At 37.6% G+C, this 16,649-nt stretch overlaps 1 protein-coding gene across 4 annotated transcripts in view; it reads left to right on the plus strand.

Annotated features, from left to right (window-relative positions):
* The window catches only part of LOC145664880 (spermatogenesis-associated protein 20), a 336,902-nt gene that overhangs the window by 88,968 nt on the left and 231,285 nt on the right, over window positions 1-16,649 (plus strand). For all 4 annotated transcript variants that reach the window (XM_081731928.1, XM_081731930.1, XM_081731931.1 and 1 more), the window contains exons 7-9: window positions 707-916; window positions 2,790-2,982; window positions 5,951-6,119. In XM_081731928.1, the coding sequence (XP_081588054.1) occupies window positions 707-916; window positions 2,790-2,982; window positions 5,951-6,119 (572 nt within the window). The remainder of the gene's footprint in view (window positions 1-706; window positions 917-2,789; window positions 2,983-5,950; window positions 6,120-16,649) is intronic.

Raw genomic sequence — 16,649 nt, forward strand, 5'->3', positions numbered from 1 at the left:
TGTTGACATAAGTTTTCAACATAGCCACCATTACGGGCAACACACTTGCGCCAACGCGAAACACGGTTTTTCATGCCGTCGGCGAAGAATTGTGGTGGCTGCTGACGACACCATTGCTGAACTGCTGCTTCCACCTCCGCGTCACAACTGTAACGTTCACCTTTAAAGTGATCCTTCAGTTTAGGGTACAGCCAAACGTCGCAGGGCGCAAGATCCGGACTATAGGTAGAATGAGGCAGAATGTCAACAACACTTTACCAGCAGATGGGACAACTTAAAATTTTTTTGTTGAAGGAGAGGACATTTAGGGGTATTCTATCGACTGACGCTTCATTTCCGGATCGTGATGATGTATCCACGACTCGTCATCGGCAATGAATGTTCCTGGGCGCACAACTTTCTGCAGTCAGAAATTCAGTGACAGCCCGCTGTTTCAACCGGACATCACCACTGGATGCTTCAAATTGCTCCATTACTCTGGAACGAGAAGAGATAGGAAGGTGAAACAAGTGACATTCTATAGCTTAAACATCAGTGCGATAATGATAAACAGTTCAGAATGTTTGCAGTACTATTGGCTAAGTAGTGGGCTTGAGGCATTACTTTCTGAATCACCCTCGTAGATGCATGACATAAAAGAAGTCAGTAAAAGGTTATTTTCATAATTTACACCAATTTCTTGATTTAATATTTCTGTTTCTTGTAGTCTGGGGGTTTCTACAGTGCGGAGGATGCCGATTCTTTACCTACCCTCGAGTCCAGAAGGAAAAAAGAGGGAGCGTTTTGCGTATGGACTTTCGAAGAGGTGAAAAGCCTTCTGGATCAACCAGTGGAAGGGGACGCATCTGTTAACTTAGGCGATGTATTTTGTTACCATTATAACGTGAAACAAGGTGGAAATGTAAGCCCGCACCAGGTAAGATGTGATTATATATATGAAGTAGTCAGTGTTTTATTACAGTTAGGATGTTTATTTATTTATATATTTATTTCATTAATTAAGATTATTTACATTTAGAATTGGCGTGTCCAAGATATCCTCCGTAGATTGTTTACATTTAGAATTAGTATGTTCAAGATATCCTCCGTAGATTGTTTACATTTAGAATTGGCGTGTCCAAGGTACCTTCCGTAGACTTCTCTTTTCTCTTCTCTATTCCATTCTTTCTTATCTTGCTCGTACTCTACCAATTATATTATATCTTATTTCGTACTTCGTAGTATTGTAAATACCGTTGCTAATTCCAACAAAATTACCCCATTTTAGATTATATGCAGTAGGATTCATTTGCATTTTGTTTATTACGATGAAGAATGATTAAATAAGGGAAAAGTTAATCGATAACTGTGCTCATTGAAAATAAATGCAATTGTTAGAATGATAATATTTGATCATCAATATGCTACATCCATTTTTTTGCTCGTAATACTTTTGAAGTTTACTTAAAATCGGCCCAGTGTAATAGCACCATAAGAACAAATAATCCTCGTTTTATTTGTAGGTGAACAGGTCTTCAAACACTAGTACTTGTTTATTGGTATCATGTACCAGGACTATCAGAATAGAGCTTTGTCGAAGTTGGGTATCATTATGTTGGCGATAACTGCTGGCCTTGTTCAGCGAAAGTCATCAGCGTATGCTTTGGTCTATAGCAATCTGCTTTAGCGACTTCTCTCTTGCAGAATGGATGCCAGAAGTTCTTCATATAGTTCTAAAATCTTCGAAATTTTCGTCGTAACACTTAAAGTACCTCAGGGAACACTTCTACTGGGGGGTAAATCTTTTGGGGGTAAATGTTTCAGCATGAGCTCCATTTCCCATATTTAACATCCCTTGATTATGCTCCGAGGCTAAGAGAATCGGTGATGATGATAATTAATTTAATGGTGGGAGAAGAAAGTGAGAAGAAACGAAAACCCATGCGTAGGGTGTTTGCCCATCACAAAGGCCACTTGGCGCGAACTGGAATCGAACCAGGTATTCTATGCACGAGAGATGAGTACTCTACCACTGAGTCACTGCGGGGGTCCATGAGCCCTATTTGTGTTTGCCTGGCCACGATATCTTTAGCTGGTGTCACTTCGCTTGATAATCATTTTCCCGAGAGACAGCTGCATTGTTTGTGTGAAAAATGTCCATGCAAAGACCCATTATATACCTTTATCAACAACCTTTCACTTTCGGCGGGATTTTACTAGTACCAACAAAATACTACACCATCTGCAAACTCGGGCGCAGTGACTCAGGTGTAGAGCGTTCACATCTGGTGCGTGGGATCCTTGGTTCGATCCCAGCGTGCGCCTAGTGGGCTTTGTGGCGGATAAACATCGTGTTTGTGAGTTTTCTCAGAGTTCTCCTGTTTTCACTCACTTTATTTATTCCGCAATTCAGTTCATTTCTCATCCTCATCGTCTCCTTCAGCCTAGGCGGCGTAACCCTGGGATGTAAAACTGAAAGATTTATGTGTCACCTGCAAACTAAGACACCACACTAATAACGACGCCAGTTTCGTGGTTCTAGCGCAACCACACTGGTGACAGAAACGTTATCAAATTGGTCGGATATAAACCGGTGAATTTTCTGTAATTTTATCTTTCGTAGTCGAAATCGAATTTTTGTATGAGAGTCTATAGTTTTAGGGAAAATCTGGGTTTTAGTGACAAGCATGGGAAGAATTCTAGTGCTAATATATTTTTAGTTAATGCATAGATCTACATGAATCTCTTAACTCAGTGTGGTAGATCTATATGCATCTTGTAACTTTGCTTTTCTTTATTTTGTTTTGTAGGATCATCACCAGGAACTGAAAAATCAGAATGTGCTCATAATTCTTGGAAGCGAAGAAGAGACAGCTGAGCGATTTGGTTTAACCCGTGATGTATTGAAGTCAGCTTTAGCCAAAGCGAGAGGAATTCTGTATGAAGCTCGATTGAAGCGACCTCGCCCTCACTTAGACGATAAAATGTTAACAGCGTGGAATGGTAAGTTGAGAATATGAATGTAACCAAAATACAATTCCTCAATTTAACGTTCGATTCCCAGTGGGAGCTCATGTGGTTCGGATTCCACGTTAATCAGTAGGTCTACGTCTCATATAAGCCTCGCTGCTGAACGGGACGTTAAACTCAAAATCAACTCAACTCAATTTAACATTCCACGAGTTTGACCTTAAAGCTAAACGAGACTGCTAATTAATCAAAGTAAATGACTATGAAAGAATTTGTGAAATGAAAATGTGGTAGGAATTGGAGGAACAAATGATGAAACCCGCAAAGATAGTGAACCGAAATATTAGTTTTATTTATTTATTTATTTATTTATTTTATTTTATTTTATTTTATTTTATTTTTATTATTATTATTATTATTATTATTATTATTATTATTATTATTATTATTATTATTATTATTATTATTATTATTTTTTTGCATAAGTCACTATTTTTAGAAATACAGTCGTATGTTTCCGAACCACAGGGGATAGGGAGTGTTCACTCTACTCTCTGCTTTTACCGATTCTAGCGATTCCATTAACATGAAAGGGGCCGCGGTGGCTCAGTGGTGGAGCGTTCACCTCAGTAGCGTCTTCTCTCGGTGTGCAAGTCGTGTGTTAACACCCAACAAAAAATAAAGAAAAGAGTATTTTAATTTAATTAAACGGATCGTCAGAACTTGGGATTTTTTATTTTCAACGAGACAGAATCAATTGTTGAAGTGTAAAAGAACAGAGAAGTGCTGTGCGGTCTCCGTCATATTTTGAGGAGGCAACTCTGCGAGCAAGTCGTTGGCAACGCTTTGGCTGAAGTTTCACTGTTTTAGAAGACTCCTATTGTGCATCCGCTTCGTGTTCCTCACTTCGTGCTTGTGTGATCCAAGGCGTTGGTTAGGAAATCAACGTCTTGAGTTTTCTGCTTCTCAAGCGTTGCCAACTCTGTAGATTTATTTGTGGATGCACAGGTATTTTATAGCAATATGGAAAACATTTTTTGGGGGGAGAGGGGGTATGATCTACGCACTTTTTTATTGCTAAACATATCATTTAATTCAAAAGTTAATGGTGCAATCGAGTTCTAAAAATACGTGTAAGGAGTACGGTGGAAAGAAACATCATTTTTTTCTCGATCCAAGTTGTTGGAAGTGTCAGTTGATGCAAAAAAAAAAAAAAAAAAAAAAAGCCTGGTTTTCTACAGAATGGTTTTCTATTCTGACCTTTTATTTCCCTAATTTTCATTTACTTTGTCGTTAGTGGGTCACCCTCAAGACTTACGATTTGGGGCCCCTATTACTGTTTCTAAAGCAGTAATCCAGAGGTTTCTACGCAAAGATGACTTGAGCTGAAATTCACGTAATTGTAAGTAAATAATTGCTTGTTTTTTATTTTTCAGTTTCATATTTTGAGGGTATATTTACTTATACTATAATTATTATAATTAAATATATTCCTTACGTAATAACATCCTCCTTGATTGCTCTTTATAATTTACAGACTAAATTGTTAGAAGTAAATTGCTATTTATAGCTTGGCGTAAATAGGACATTATGCAGTGACGATCATGGTTCCTTACTTTCGAAAATTGCGAGAACTTCCAGGTACAGACTATATTCTGGAAATCGATGGGTGGGCAAAATATAGTCACTATTCAATACGCGTATGCTGAATGCGAATGCAACTAAAATAGTTATGCGTAAATTGAGGTAAATTTATCACAATATTTTTGATCAGTAAAACAATGTGGGTGGGCCCATCTTTCTCCTGGGAAGAGGGGGTTTCCCCTCTAGTATCGCCTATGGTTGTGAGGGTTAATATATTTTTCCTTTCTTGCCAACGCTCTAACATCCACGTCAGGAGACGCTACTGGTTCACCTCTGGTGCGTGGGGTATTGGGTTCGATCCCAACTCGCGCCAAGTGAACTTTGTGGTAGACAAACACCATGAGTTTTTTGTTTAATTAGTTGGCAACATTTCTGCACTGCAGTCTGCATTGTTTACAAAGGGTGCAAAGCTTCGTGAAAATCGGAATAGACAAATACAGTATTACTTCTGAACAAATAGCATAAGAAAATAGAAAGTCAATGAAATTTTTAGGAATCATAAAAAGAATTATTGTTGTACGTGGAATGCGAAAAACTAACAAATTTATTTCTGGGGGGCTTGAGCCCGATAGCCTTCCCCCTAAATGCGCCACTGCTGGTGACATTTTATTGCACCTATAATGTAGCAACACTGAACATCCCCCTCCCTCACTAAAGTTTGTACCATTTTGTACCACATTGTAGCAGCACGAACAGCCGCACACTAAGGTCGGCCGTATATTGACCAGAGAATAGGACAGCCGAGCCGAGGTTCAGTACTGTGAGCAATGCAACAAAGCCTCGTACTGCAAATTCACTCGAGAACATGCTAGACAAAGGCTTTTCCAGTATTGCAACTGAGACACAGACAATACACTCAGGCATCTTTCTCCGCATCTTCTTCTGCCTCGGCTTGGCTGGCCGTCGTCCTCTGATCAATATGCGACCGAACTAAGTTTGGTGACATTTCATGTCTCCTACGATCTAACAACATTGGACAGCCCCGCACTAAATTTGACTGCATTTTATGCCACCTACGTTGTTGCAGCATTGTTTGGCAACTATTGTACACGAGGAAAGCACACAGAATATATTAAACTTTGTCATTAATTGCTAACGTGCATTTGAAGATGTTTGGATTTTTATCTTAAAAAATGTCGTTATGATGATTTGTGAACCTTAAAATATTTATAACCCTATAATTTCATTATTTCTAGCTATTAGCAGCTACAAGTTCGCGAATGCTTATGGTTTCAAGTTCTCTATTAAATTCACTTTTCAGATTTTTAAAATCCATTATACAGTTGGGAAGTATTCCTTGTTAAATGTATCGTCTGTTCATATTTTCTCGTTTAATTAATAAGAGTATGTTTCGTAGGTTTAATGGTATCTGGTTATGCTAGAGCTGGCCAAGCTTTGAACGATTCCAATTACATCCAGAGAGCTGTGGCAGCTGCTAATTTTATCAAGAATCATCTATATGATCCAGAAAAAGGCACGTTGTACAGAAGTTGTTACAGAGGTCCAGATGGGAATGTAGCACAAATGTAAGTACAGAAGCTTGTGTAATTGTTATTTATTTGATTTTTATATTGTATTTTTTGCTCTGCAAGCTGCTGCTGCTGATGGAATGTTACAACGCATGTTTCAGGTGAAACTTGAATCCGCAATTGACGTGTGATCGTCAACCTAACGTCTTAAACAATTCGATTAAACCATTCTCCTTAATCATAAGCAATATCATAATTCTTAAATCTTGTCAGTAGTAATGAAACAGTTGAGTCACCTTTTTACCTTTCGTTTTCTCGTTGTGTTTGCTTGGAATAATTTCGAAAACTGCCCCTGCTTTCATCGTCAGCCAACTTCAAAATTACGAATACCGGCGTTATTACTGTACACTCATGTTCACAATGATTGTCACATATCTATAACTATCTTCTTGTAAGAATATAATATGATAATGATTTTGCAGAGAACTTTTAATACTGATACTATGTATATAATCAGAAAATGTATATTTGTGGTAAATTTCATAGGAAAAGAGTTATAAATACAAAAATTAGAATGAGTAAAACAAAATGTTGCTAAATGGACAAGAAAGTTTCATTTTCGTTTTATTGTTCTTATTTGCTTTTCTTTTGACATGAAATTTGTCACATACACGTCTTTGCCGATTATACACATACTAACATTATAAGAAATACCGGGCGAATTCCTTATCAACTTATATTCCTACAACAAGATATTTATAGACATGCGACAATAATTTTGGACATGAGTGTACATACGAGGGTTCAAGAGTAAGTCATGGCAGTATGTTCGTAGAGTCCATGGAACGTGCTAATGTTTACATGCCTTCACTGTAATCTCCGCCATATTTATGACCTGTTGCGACACTGGTAGATGACGTTAGACTCCAGCTGGAGTCCTGTTTTTATTTATATTTACAATAGAGCACCCTATCGCACGCAGAATGGCATTTCTTTTGGCATGCAGAATGACAATGGGGTTTTCATTCGATTACTTCTTTATACTAGTCCAACGTGAGCCTTAATTGTGCTAAATGACATTAATAATATATCTATAGATATTCATCAAACCTCTGTTAAATAATCTGTAAACTCTTATCACGATCATTGTACGCGGTTTGAAAATTTTATAGTGGCAACTATTTAAATATACTAATACAAAAGAGATAGTTGCATAAAACTCCTAAGTCTTCATTGAAGTATCCAGTATTCTCAACATCTCGTAGTACACCTGTAGCAGCACTGTTCTTTGATGGTTCCCTCAAGACGGTTTATTGCATGCAGAATCACAGGAATAGCCTGAAAAAAAAGAAATGAAATCTTTAAGTTTAACGTCCCATAGTTATGCTGGTTAGGCTAAAGAAGACGGTGATAATGAGAAATGAGTGAAATGGTGGAATGAAGAAAGCGGGAGGAAACGGAAGAACCCCGAGAAAACCCACGAGTACGGTGTTTGTCCACCACAAAGTCCACACGGCGCGAGCTGGGATCGAACCAGGGACCCCAAACACCGGAGGTGAACGCTCTACCACTGAGCCACCGCGCCCCCAGGAATAGCCTGGAATCTTTGGACTCAAATCATAATCGCAGGGACTTAAGTCTGGTAAACATGGTGGTTGGAAACATAGTTTTCAACCCTAGCAACTGAATAAATCAGCTATGGACTATTCCTGGGATTTTGCTTGCAATAGACCGCTCCGTCAGACCCACCAATAGGACAGGCGCTGTTAAGGGGCATATTTTTTTGTTTTTGGCGCGATACCCTTGCCAAGTGTTTCAGGTTGGTCAAAAGGAAGCGAATGAGGGTAGATTTATATCGAAGTTGCACCGCCCGAGTGTGACGTAATGTCACGTGGTATTTTCATGGGGGTCAAGGTAAAACAAAACTAGCCCTGTGGGGCCTTTAACTCCCTTCGCTTGCCGACGCTTGCTCAGCTGTGTTTTGTAAAGTAAATAAATCACATTTTTTTGCATTATATATTACATACTAGGGCAAATGAGTATTATCTTTATCTCATTTTAATGATAAAAGTGTTATTAAAATTAAAAGAAAATTTTTCGTTGGGTCGGGTTTGAACCCACACCAAAAGCGGTTTTCATTAATGGCACGCTCGGTCACAAGGACCGACAGCAGCTCGCTTTTGATTTGTGCTATATGCAGGAGCGGATCCAAGGGGGGAGGGGCAATCCCCCCAGACGAGGAAACTTTCTTATTTTATATATAAATAAAATCCATTCCAGAGTTTGGAGCTCTTAAAAAGTAGCTCTAAGAAGCAGTATTACAACCCACCGCCCTCCCCAGAAGTCTATCCTGGTTCCGCCCCTGGCTATATGTATGCCACGTGGCGAGAAACGGATAACTTCAACCAATCAGAACCGTGTATGTAGCTTCTATGTCTTGGATCGAGCGTGATTAAAATATATGCGTTACAGAAATACTACAACTTCCACATTACTACCAACGATTTATTCAGAATGCAGGGGACTTCATTGAAGAACTGTAGAAGCTTCACGTAAGTATCTTTTTTGTATTAGTACTAATTAAGTAATTGCCACATATTTTTAACCCACATACATCACACCATAATGACTCTAAACAACAGCATATCTATAAAGTCAAAGGTACTCACAGTTACTTCTCCGAATCCTTATAAATCGTTTAAAAAAATATATGTTAATGTTAAATTTTCGTTGACAGATATCAGTAATATCAAGACATAGGACGGAACGGTATTTAGTAGGAATAGAGCGTATGGAAGTTAAATCTTTATATTCATACTTGTCTAACGTATTCATATTGTATGCACCTCATTTTATACAACATGAATTATTCTAGATCCAACTGTGACATTCACTCTACTAAAAGACCAGTAAAATTCATCCATACTGACACGGAGTTTGAACTGTTGCAGTGAGTGTAAATGTGATTTCATTTACAACTAACGAGATCGATAAGTTTTTAAAAACGTTTATTTTGTTCTCACGGAAAGAAACTGTTCGGATAGTGCAGTGTTCTGAGCCTCATTATAAACATATCGTTGGTGGATAGCCGATAAATATCCGAAATATCGGCGAATTATCATACATGTTGTTCATGAATATAGTCATTCATGATTTCGGATATCCGAGACTATTATTTATTTTAAACTTCGACAGTACATATAACGACAGCAGGGGAGGACCTTGTTTTAGGGTTTACTCTTCGGTGTTGAGCAAACTACTGAAGCTCATTTAAAATGACCATACTCTTACACTTTAAGCACTATGTGCATATACAGGGCGTTTCAAAACAACACCGACAACGTTTGGGAGGTGATTCCTGACACCAAGATAAGACAAAAAGTATAGACCAACCTGGGTGCACAAATGCTTCTTTTCGGAGTTATAGGCTGCCGAAAACATGAAAAAATGAATTCTAAAGGTCCATAGATCCAAAACTATAGAACCTACCGTAATCGGGTCAAGACTTCACTTAGGAACTAATATTTGCCCTATCCAAAAATACATGTTTCACAATCCTGCGGTACTCACGCAACAATTTTATAGAGGGAGTTTGACTAAGCTCATATAATTTGAAGTACTCACCAACTACCTCTGTAAAACCTGTTGCAGCTGTACCGCAGGATTCTGAAACATGGATATTTGGATAGGGCACATACACGTTCTTAAGTGAAGTCTTGACCCGACTAGGGTAGGTCCCATAGTATCCTTCTTTTGTAAACTTTTCGATATCTTGTGCTGATATTCGATATTCGTATTCAAGTACCAACTGAAGATACAGGTGAGCCCTTTTTGCTTACAAATTGTGGCCTGCTCCATGAAAGGTAGGGATCATAAGTTTAACTATCTCCACATGCTTCCTCCAGTTTCCAGTTCTTTCCGCTGTATTGAAGTCCATAGTATCAATTGGTTCATATACTGAAGTCACAATTTTGCGGTTCGACTTTTTCCTTTGCTTTTTTTTTTTACGGATTTTATTTAAGTCATCTACCACTTGGACAAATGCCTTAGACAATGTTAATTCTGCCAATGTCTTTTCATTCCTAAGTACCTCTTCACTCTCTCTTCCTTTTAAAATAACCGCTTTTTAATTCACTATATCTTCCATATAAGTAATAAAAGAATGCACATAATATTAGTAGATGTGCTCTCAAGGATCGAGAGAAAGTATGACCTGATATAAGGAAGGGAATTGTGTTTTTAGCATACACACTTGACCACAGTTCATCAGTTCCGCTGCCTCTCATGATACAACATGTTGCACCTAAGAAACTCATTAGCAAGTGAAAGCCACCCAGTCGTACACTTGACTGTTGAAAGAGGACTCCCAGCCTCCACTAACATTATAATTTCACATGCTTTTACAAAAAGAGGTTGGTCGAAAGTAACAATACATGATTTGTTCGTACGTTTGCTCTCTGAAACAGCATACACCAAAGCTGTATTGATATCACTCGTATTACTTGCTTCTAAATTTATAAAAGGAATCGACAATACTTTAGTAATTTGACAGGCTCCTTGCTCTTGGAAAACTGTTTCCATGTAACCATTCGAAAATGGTATTCGGTTCTTTGAGAATAAGAACACACAAATCCAAGGAATATTAAGCTGGATCACTTGCCTTAACAATTCACTGTTCATTTCAATGTTTTGTATCTTCAAACCATTTAAGGCAGATGTAACTGGTTTCTTGTGATGCACAATTTTTATACTGTTCAGTTGAGGGTTTATTTTCTTTTTCATATTTCGGATATTAAGCGATAGAGTAGATACTTCTTGAGCTGAGGTTACGCACTTCATGCCACTAAGGATGTGAACAGAGCCTTTATCGTCTAGAGTACTCGTGTTTACATCTGTATTGTCAAACACAAACTGTATGATAGAACTATTTTCTATGTCAGGTTGGGCACTTTCACTTACACAGTTTTATCAGGGTTTGGGTACAAAACCTCGCGGCGACAACCTCGCGGACCAAAACCTCGCCTCCCAAAACCTCGCGGCCCAAAATCTTGCCGGGTCGAAACCTCGCCTGGCCAAAACCTCGCCGCCCAAAACGTCGCGGGCCAAAATCTACAATGAAGAAACGACGATTTCTTCATTGTAGAATGTTCTATATATTACTATATGTATATATTTAGTAATAAGACATAATTACATTAAAATAATGACAAGAAAAATTCTAATGCATGCTTTGGAAATCTATATATATATATATAAATTAAATGACTATGTTTGTTACATTATATCTCTTGAGCCATCCTACCGATCTCAATCAAATTTTCAACATAGATGAGGTTCGAGCCTAGGATGTCTTTTATAATTTCACTTTGTCGACACAACAAAAGGGTGGGGGAGTGGGATATATATATATATATATATATATATATATATATATATATATATATATATAGAGAGAGAGAGAGAGAGAGAGAGAGAGAGAGCCGTAGCTAGAGATTTCGGCGCCCCTACTCTCACCACACCAAGCTCTTCCTTCCTTTTTTTCTTTTTACTTATAAGAAAAGCAGCAGATATTGTTATACTACATTGAATTTTTATTAAGCTGCAGGCGAGAGTTTGGCCCACGAGGTTTTGGCGGCAAGGTTTTGGCCACGCAATGTTTTGGGTGGCGAGGTTTTGGCCCGGCGAGATTTTGTCCCGCGAGGTTTTGGGCGGCGAGCTTTTGGCCAGGCGAGATTTTGACCCGCGAGGTTTAGGGCGGCGAGGTTTCGGCCCGGCGAGATTTTGGGCCGCGAGGTTTTGGGAGGCGAGGTTTTGGTCCGCGATGTTTCGGCCGCGAGATTTTGTCCGTATCCCTTTTATCAGTGTCTATCAAAAGCTATCAGTGTCTGTTTACAATATTTTGATCTTGCTTCCATGCAGTGTTGCCTCTCTATGACTGCAATAATTTAAAAAGAGGGAATCTTTAGAGTTAACTTTCCGAAAATTCGCTCTGATACGGTACTTCCTTATATTAAATATATTAAACAACAACAGTACGACAATTCAATGCTTATTTTATTGTGATTCGAAAGATGAATAACTCGTGTTATACCTGCAGGTGAAATGGTGAAAAAGATTTGTCTGCGAAACGTTATTATAGAATTCTTTTCGCAGTTCAGACAAACGCAATTATAAGAACTGCAAATGATTATTCCCTTCGGTTCCGTCGGAATAATATGTAACTTTCAGAATATATTTATTATGTACTAGTGTACTTGTACAATTTTTTAGGGTATGATTTCCATGCAGGCTGCCATGTTACAGCCGAAAAAAAAAATCGAAAAAAGGGGATTTTGGGCACTAAATCTTAAATGTTTCCTGCTATTAACTCCCTGTAATAGGTCCTACAGACAATTGCGATATGTTGTACGAAAGCTTGTTTCATTGTGATTCTAACGAGGTATAATTTGTACCAATTGATCAATTAAGAGTACTTGTTATATTATTTTAAACCCAAGTCTGCGACTTCCTTCGTAAATATTAAGTGTTTAGCCATTTTACAAGATGGCGGCTTGAGCACAACTTTATTTTTGGGGACTTTATATATTTTGAGTCCTAAAGATATATAGAATGTTCATACAAAGTCCTTTGCTTGTATGATTTTTCCCCCTAAACCGTCATTTTTGAACTTTTAATGACTGGACTAATATTGACTTTTATATTAAGTGCTGAATCCATAACACCGTCAAGAAACGGGTAATTCAAATTGTGCAGTTCACGAAGTGAACCTCCATTTTTACAATAAAGACACAATCCGCCTTATGCAGAGTCGTTTTGACGTATGATTAGCGTCATAGTAAAGTCCTGAGTACTGCAGAAACATGTTAGTCAGACTCTTTAGTATGGCACTAATCACGCATCAGAACGACTCTGCATAAGGTCCAATAAGTTTATTTCACACAAATGTTCATTTCCCAACTAATATTGTACCCTAATGCTACTGGGATTTTTATTTTCCCACTTTTCTGAATCTACTAAATCAACCATTACTTTTCTTTCTCAATTTTCAATGGAAAGCAAAAAGGTGTAGCGAAAAGAATATTTCTGGACTAATGCTCTGTAACAAGTAGGTCCGTCATTTATGAACTTCTTATCAAAGACGGAAGTGGCGAAAAGAGGGTACTGCAGAAGTCCCGTGATTTGCTGGTGATCTTGTTTCCGAAACGTGTTTTGCTTCTCGAAATCTCCTTAAGACACTTTTATTTCCATATGCAATGCAATCCAGTAAGTACTACACGCCTCTGGAACAGTTTACCTCAATTAATACACAACGTTTCCACAGTTGCCAAATTTGAATTCCCTTCTCTTAAGTAAAGATAAGAATACTGGTAGCACATGAGACATCTTCATTTTACCAGATTATTAAAACCCACATATGAACATACAACCAATAGGTAACCTATGTTAATTTGTACTGCTTATGTATATTCATACTTCTAGTACCGCTATATGCAATATGCAATTTAGGTTTCTCCATGTTATTTTGTTTCCTCTATTGTATATTATTTTCAATTTTTGTTTTTGAAGTATTTAACTATTTTTTTTTACTTAAGTAGTACAGGTATATTCTTTTTTTATGTGGTTCAATACTTTTCTTTTGTAATTGTTAATATTTTCTATGTATTGGTGTTTTTTTTTTTTTTTTTTTTTTTTTTTTTTTTTTTTTTTTTTAAATGCATGCGCGTGGTTAAGTGCTCGGAGAAGGCTGCAGAGCCTTAACTTCGCCACGTAAAAGAAGTCATATATATATATATATATATATATATATATATATATATATATATATATATATATATATCAAAGTACACAATGTATCTTTGTCGTCAATTCTGTGACCAGTCTCCAGTAATATGGTGTGTAGTTCGTAGTGGGTTAGTTTGTGTTATTGAGAACCTAAGGGCAAAAGTTGGAGGAGATATATTTCACTGAACGTTTACTAGTGTATGTGACATTGAAAGAGAGTTGTTCTGACGTGAAGAAAGACAACGATATACTTCTTTGTTGTTGCAAAAGTAGCTTATTTCGGTAATAGACTATGATCATAAGTGTATCGCATTTTACGACGCAATATTTCGTTTGCATCGCATTTTTATGATTTTGTGTCGCAAATTGTGCTGCGATATATATATACAGTGAAACCTCCCTTAACGGATACCTCTATAATGCCCCGGCAAAAATATATGTTATCTTACGGAACAAAACTCTCCCTTTTACGGATACTCTCAGATACGGACGCGCGGACAGTCCTTTTCCCGCCATACGTTTCAATAACTTCTTCGTAACAGACATTAATTGTTTTCGGTGCTGTGATATATTACAATAGACAGGAAAGTCTTTTCCCCACAGTTTATATAATGAGTCTAGATCTTATGAACCATCAAACAGAACAGCTTCAAACTGAACTTGACATTTTTCTTTTTTTCTGCCCGCAATAAACTGCTGGGCCATAGATTTTCAATTAAGCCTTTGTTTACATTTTGACCCGCCGCAATTTTGCACAGGGTTGTCGTAAAAAGTCGAGACTTGCTCCATCTATTTAGAGCTTTCAAATGATGTGCTACTTAACCCTTTTAAATTATGATGGCACAACACCTGTGCCATGGCGTCGACCTTCAGAATTTGCTTTATAAGTCTCTAGTAAAGCTTTTAAGACCGGGTTTTTGCATTCATTCAAATATGGAAGCATCATAGAACATCTTTTATGGGCATTTTGCAGCCTCGCTCGCTCTGTCTCGGGGCTGTGACGTCACAAACATGGACGATGGGTTTAAAAAAAGGGTATATTTGAGAAGTTTTTTTTTTAATCCCTGAGACATTACTATTTACCCTAGAATCTTGGTTTGTACCTCGTTGGTTTCGTTATGAGACAGGTTTTCGAAATGTACCACTCAAATTTCCCTATCGTGTACCAGAAGTGGGAAAATCTCGTCCAAAATGGAAAAAAGGGGATTTTTAAAGAAAAAATCCCCTTTCCCCATTTTTCTCTTCACAGGTACACGATAGCGAAATTTGAGTGGAATCATTTGAAAGGCTGCCTTACGCTGAAGAAAATGAGGTATGTCTCATGTTGCTAGAGTCAACAGACGTGTGTCAAAAAAATCTCGATTTCTTGTATTTTTTCATTTTTTACACATTTTTAGTTAATTACTTTAGTAAAGTATCTACAGTATTATCACTATTTATTCTAAAGTCATGATACGTACCTCGTTTTCTTTTGCATGAACCAGTCTTTCAAACGGAACCACTCGCATGTCTCTAGCATGTACCATAGTGGAGGGACCCAAAATCGGGGGGAAAGGGTTTTTTTTTTTGGACAAAAATCTCCATTTTTCGCGAATTTTCTCCACTATTGTACATGCTAGAGACATGCGAGTGGTACCGTTTGAAAGACTGGTTTCGGCCAAACAAAACGGTGTATCAATCATGTCTCTACGATAATTAGGGATGAGTCAGAAAATTTTTATATAAAAATGGGTTATCCATTGCTCACATAGGGGAAAGCTGATACTGTTTGCACATGGGGCAATATTTTTTCCTCTCTTATTTTTCAAGATATAACATCGAAACTTCGTACAGTTATTACACATAGTATGTAGTATGTTTGAGATTTTTTTTTGGGACTCTGTGGGTTGACACAGGGGCCGGCCAGAGGGGCCCAAAATCGGGGAAAAGGGATTTTTTGACAAAAATTCCCTTTTCGCGATTTTCTCCAGTAGGGAACATGATAGAGACATGCGAGTGGTACCGTTTGAAAGACTGGTTAATGGCAAAGAAACCGAGGTACAATTTATGTTCCCACAATGAACAGTCTTGATGATGATGATGATAGTATACAAATTCACTAAAAAGGTATTATCAAGGGAAAATATGTAAATCGGCTGTAGCATCAAAACTATTCATCCCAGGGACACTATTTGTATCTCATTCTCTTCATCATAAAGCAAAGTTTTTTTTAGTACCATTCTCATGATCGTATCCTTTACCAAAGGGGATATATTCGCGATAAAAAAGGGATTTAAAGAAAGAAAATCCCTTTTTCCCACTTTGAGCGGAAATTTCCCGCATTTGGTACACTTTTGGAAAATTTTATGGACACAGTTGGAAACACTGCTTTACTAGAAACAAAACTGTATGAACCATGATCCTACGATAAATAGTCTTGACGCAATAGATGATTGAATGAAAGTCTACAAAATACCTCAAAAAAGCCATAATTTACAAGGGTTAATCCCTCTTGCCATTTGAAACTTTTTTTTTTTTTTTTTTTTTTTAAGTTGGACCCCACCTGAGACTGTGGAGGTCTGGAACAAAACGTTTTAACTTAAATTGCTATAGTTTGAAAATAATGCCACACTTCCTTTCCTATTTTCGCATTTGTTTCACCGTTTCCGATTTATAAGGGTGACAATGGACTTTTCAATTAAGATTTTGTTTAGATTTTGACCCGCCGCCATTTTGCACAGGGTTGTCGTAGAGAGTAGAGATTTGCTCCATTTTCTTTCATTTTACAACAGCTTTCAAACGATGTGCTACTTAACCCCCTTGTCA

This window comes from Thermobia domestica, chromosome 11 (genome assembly GCF_964235325.1).
Source record: "Thermobia domestica chromosome 11, izTheDome1.hap1.1, whole genome shotgun sequence".
NCBI classification, from domain to species: Eukaryota; Metazoa; Arthropoda; class Insecta; order Zygentoma; family Lepismatidae; genus Thermobia; species Thermobia domestica.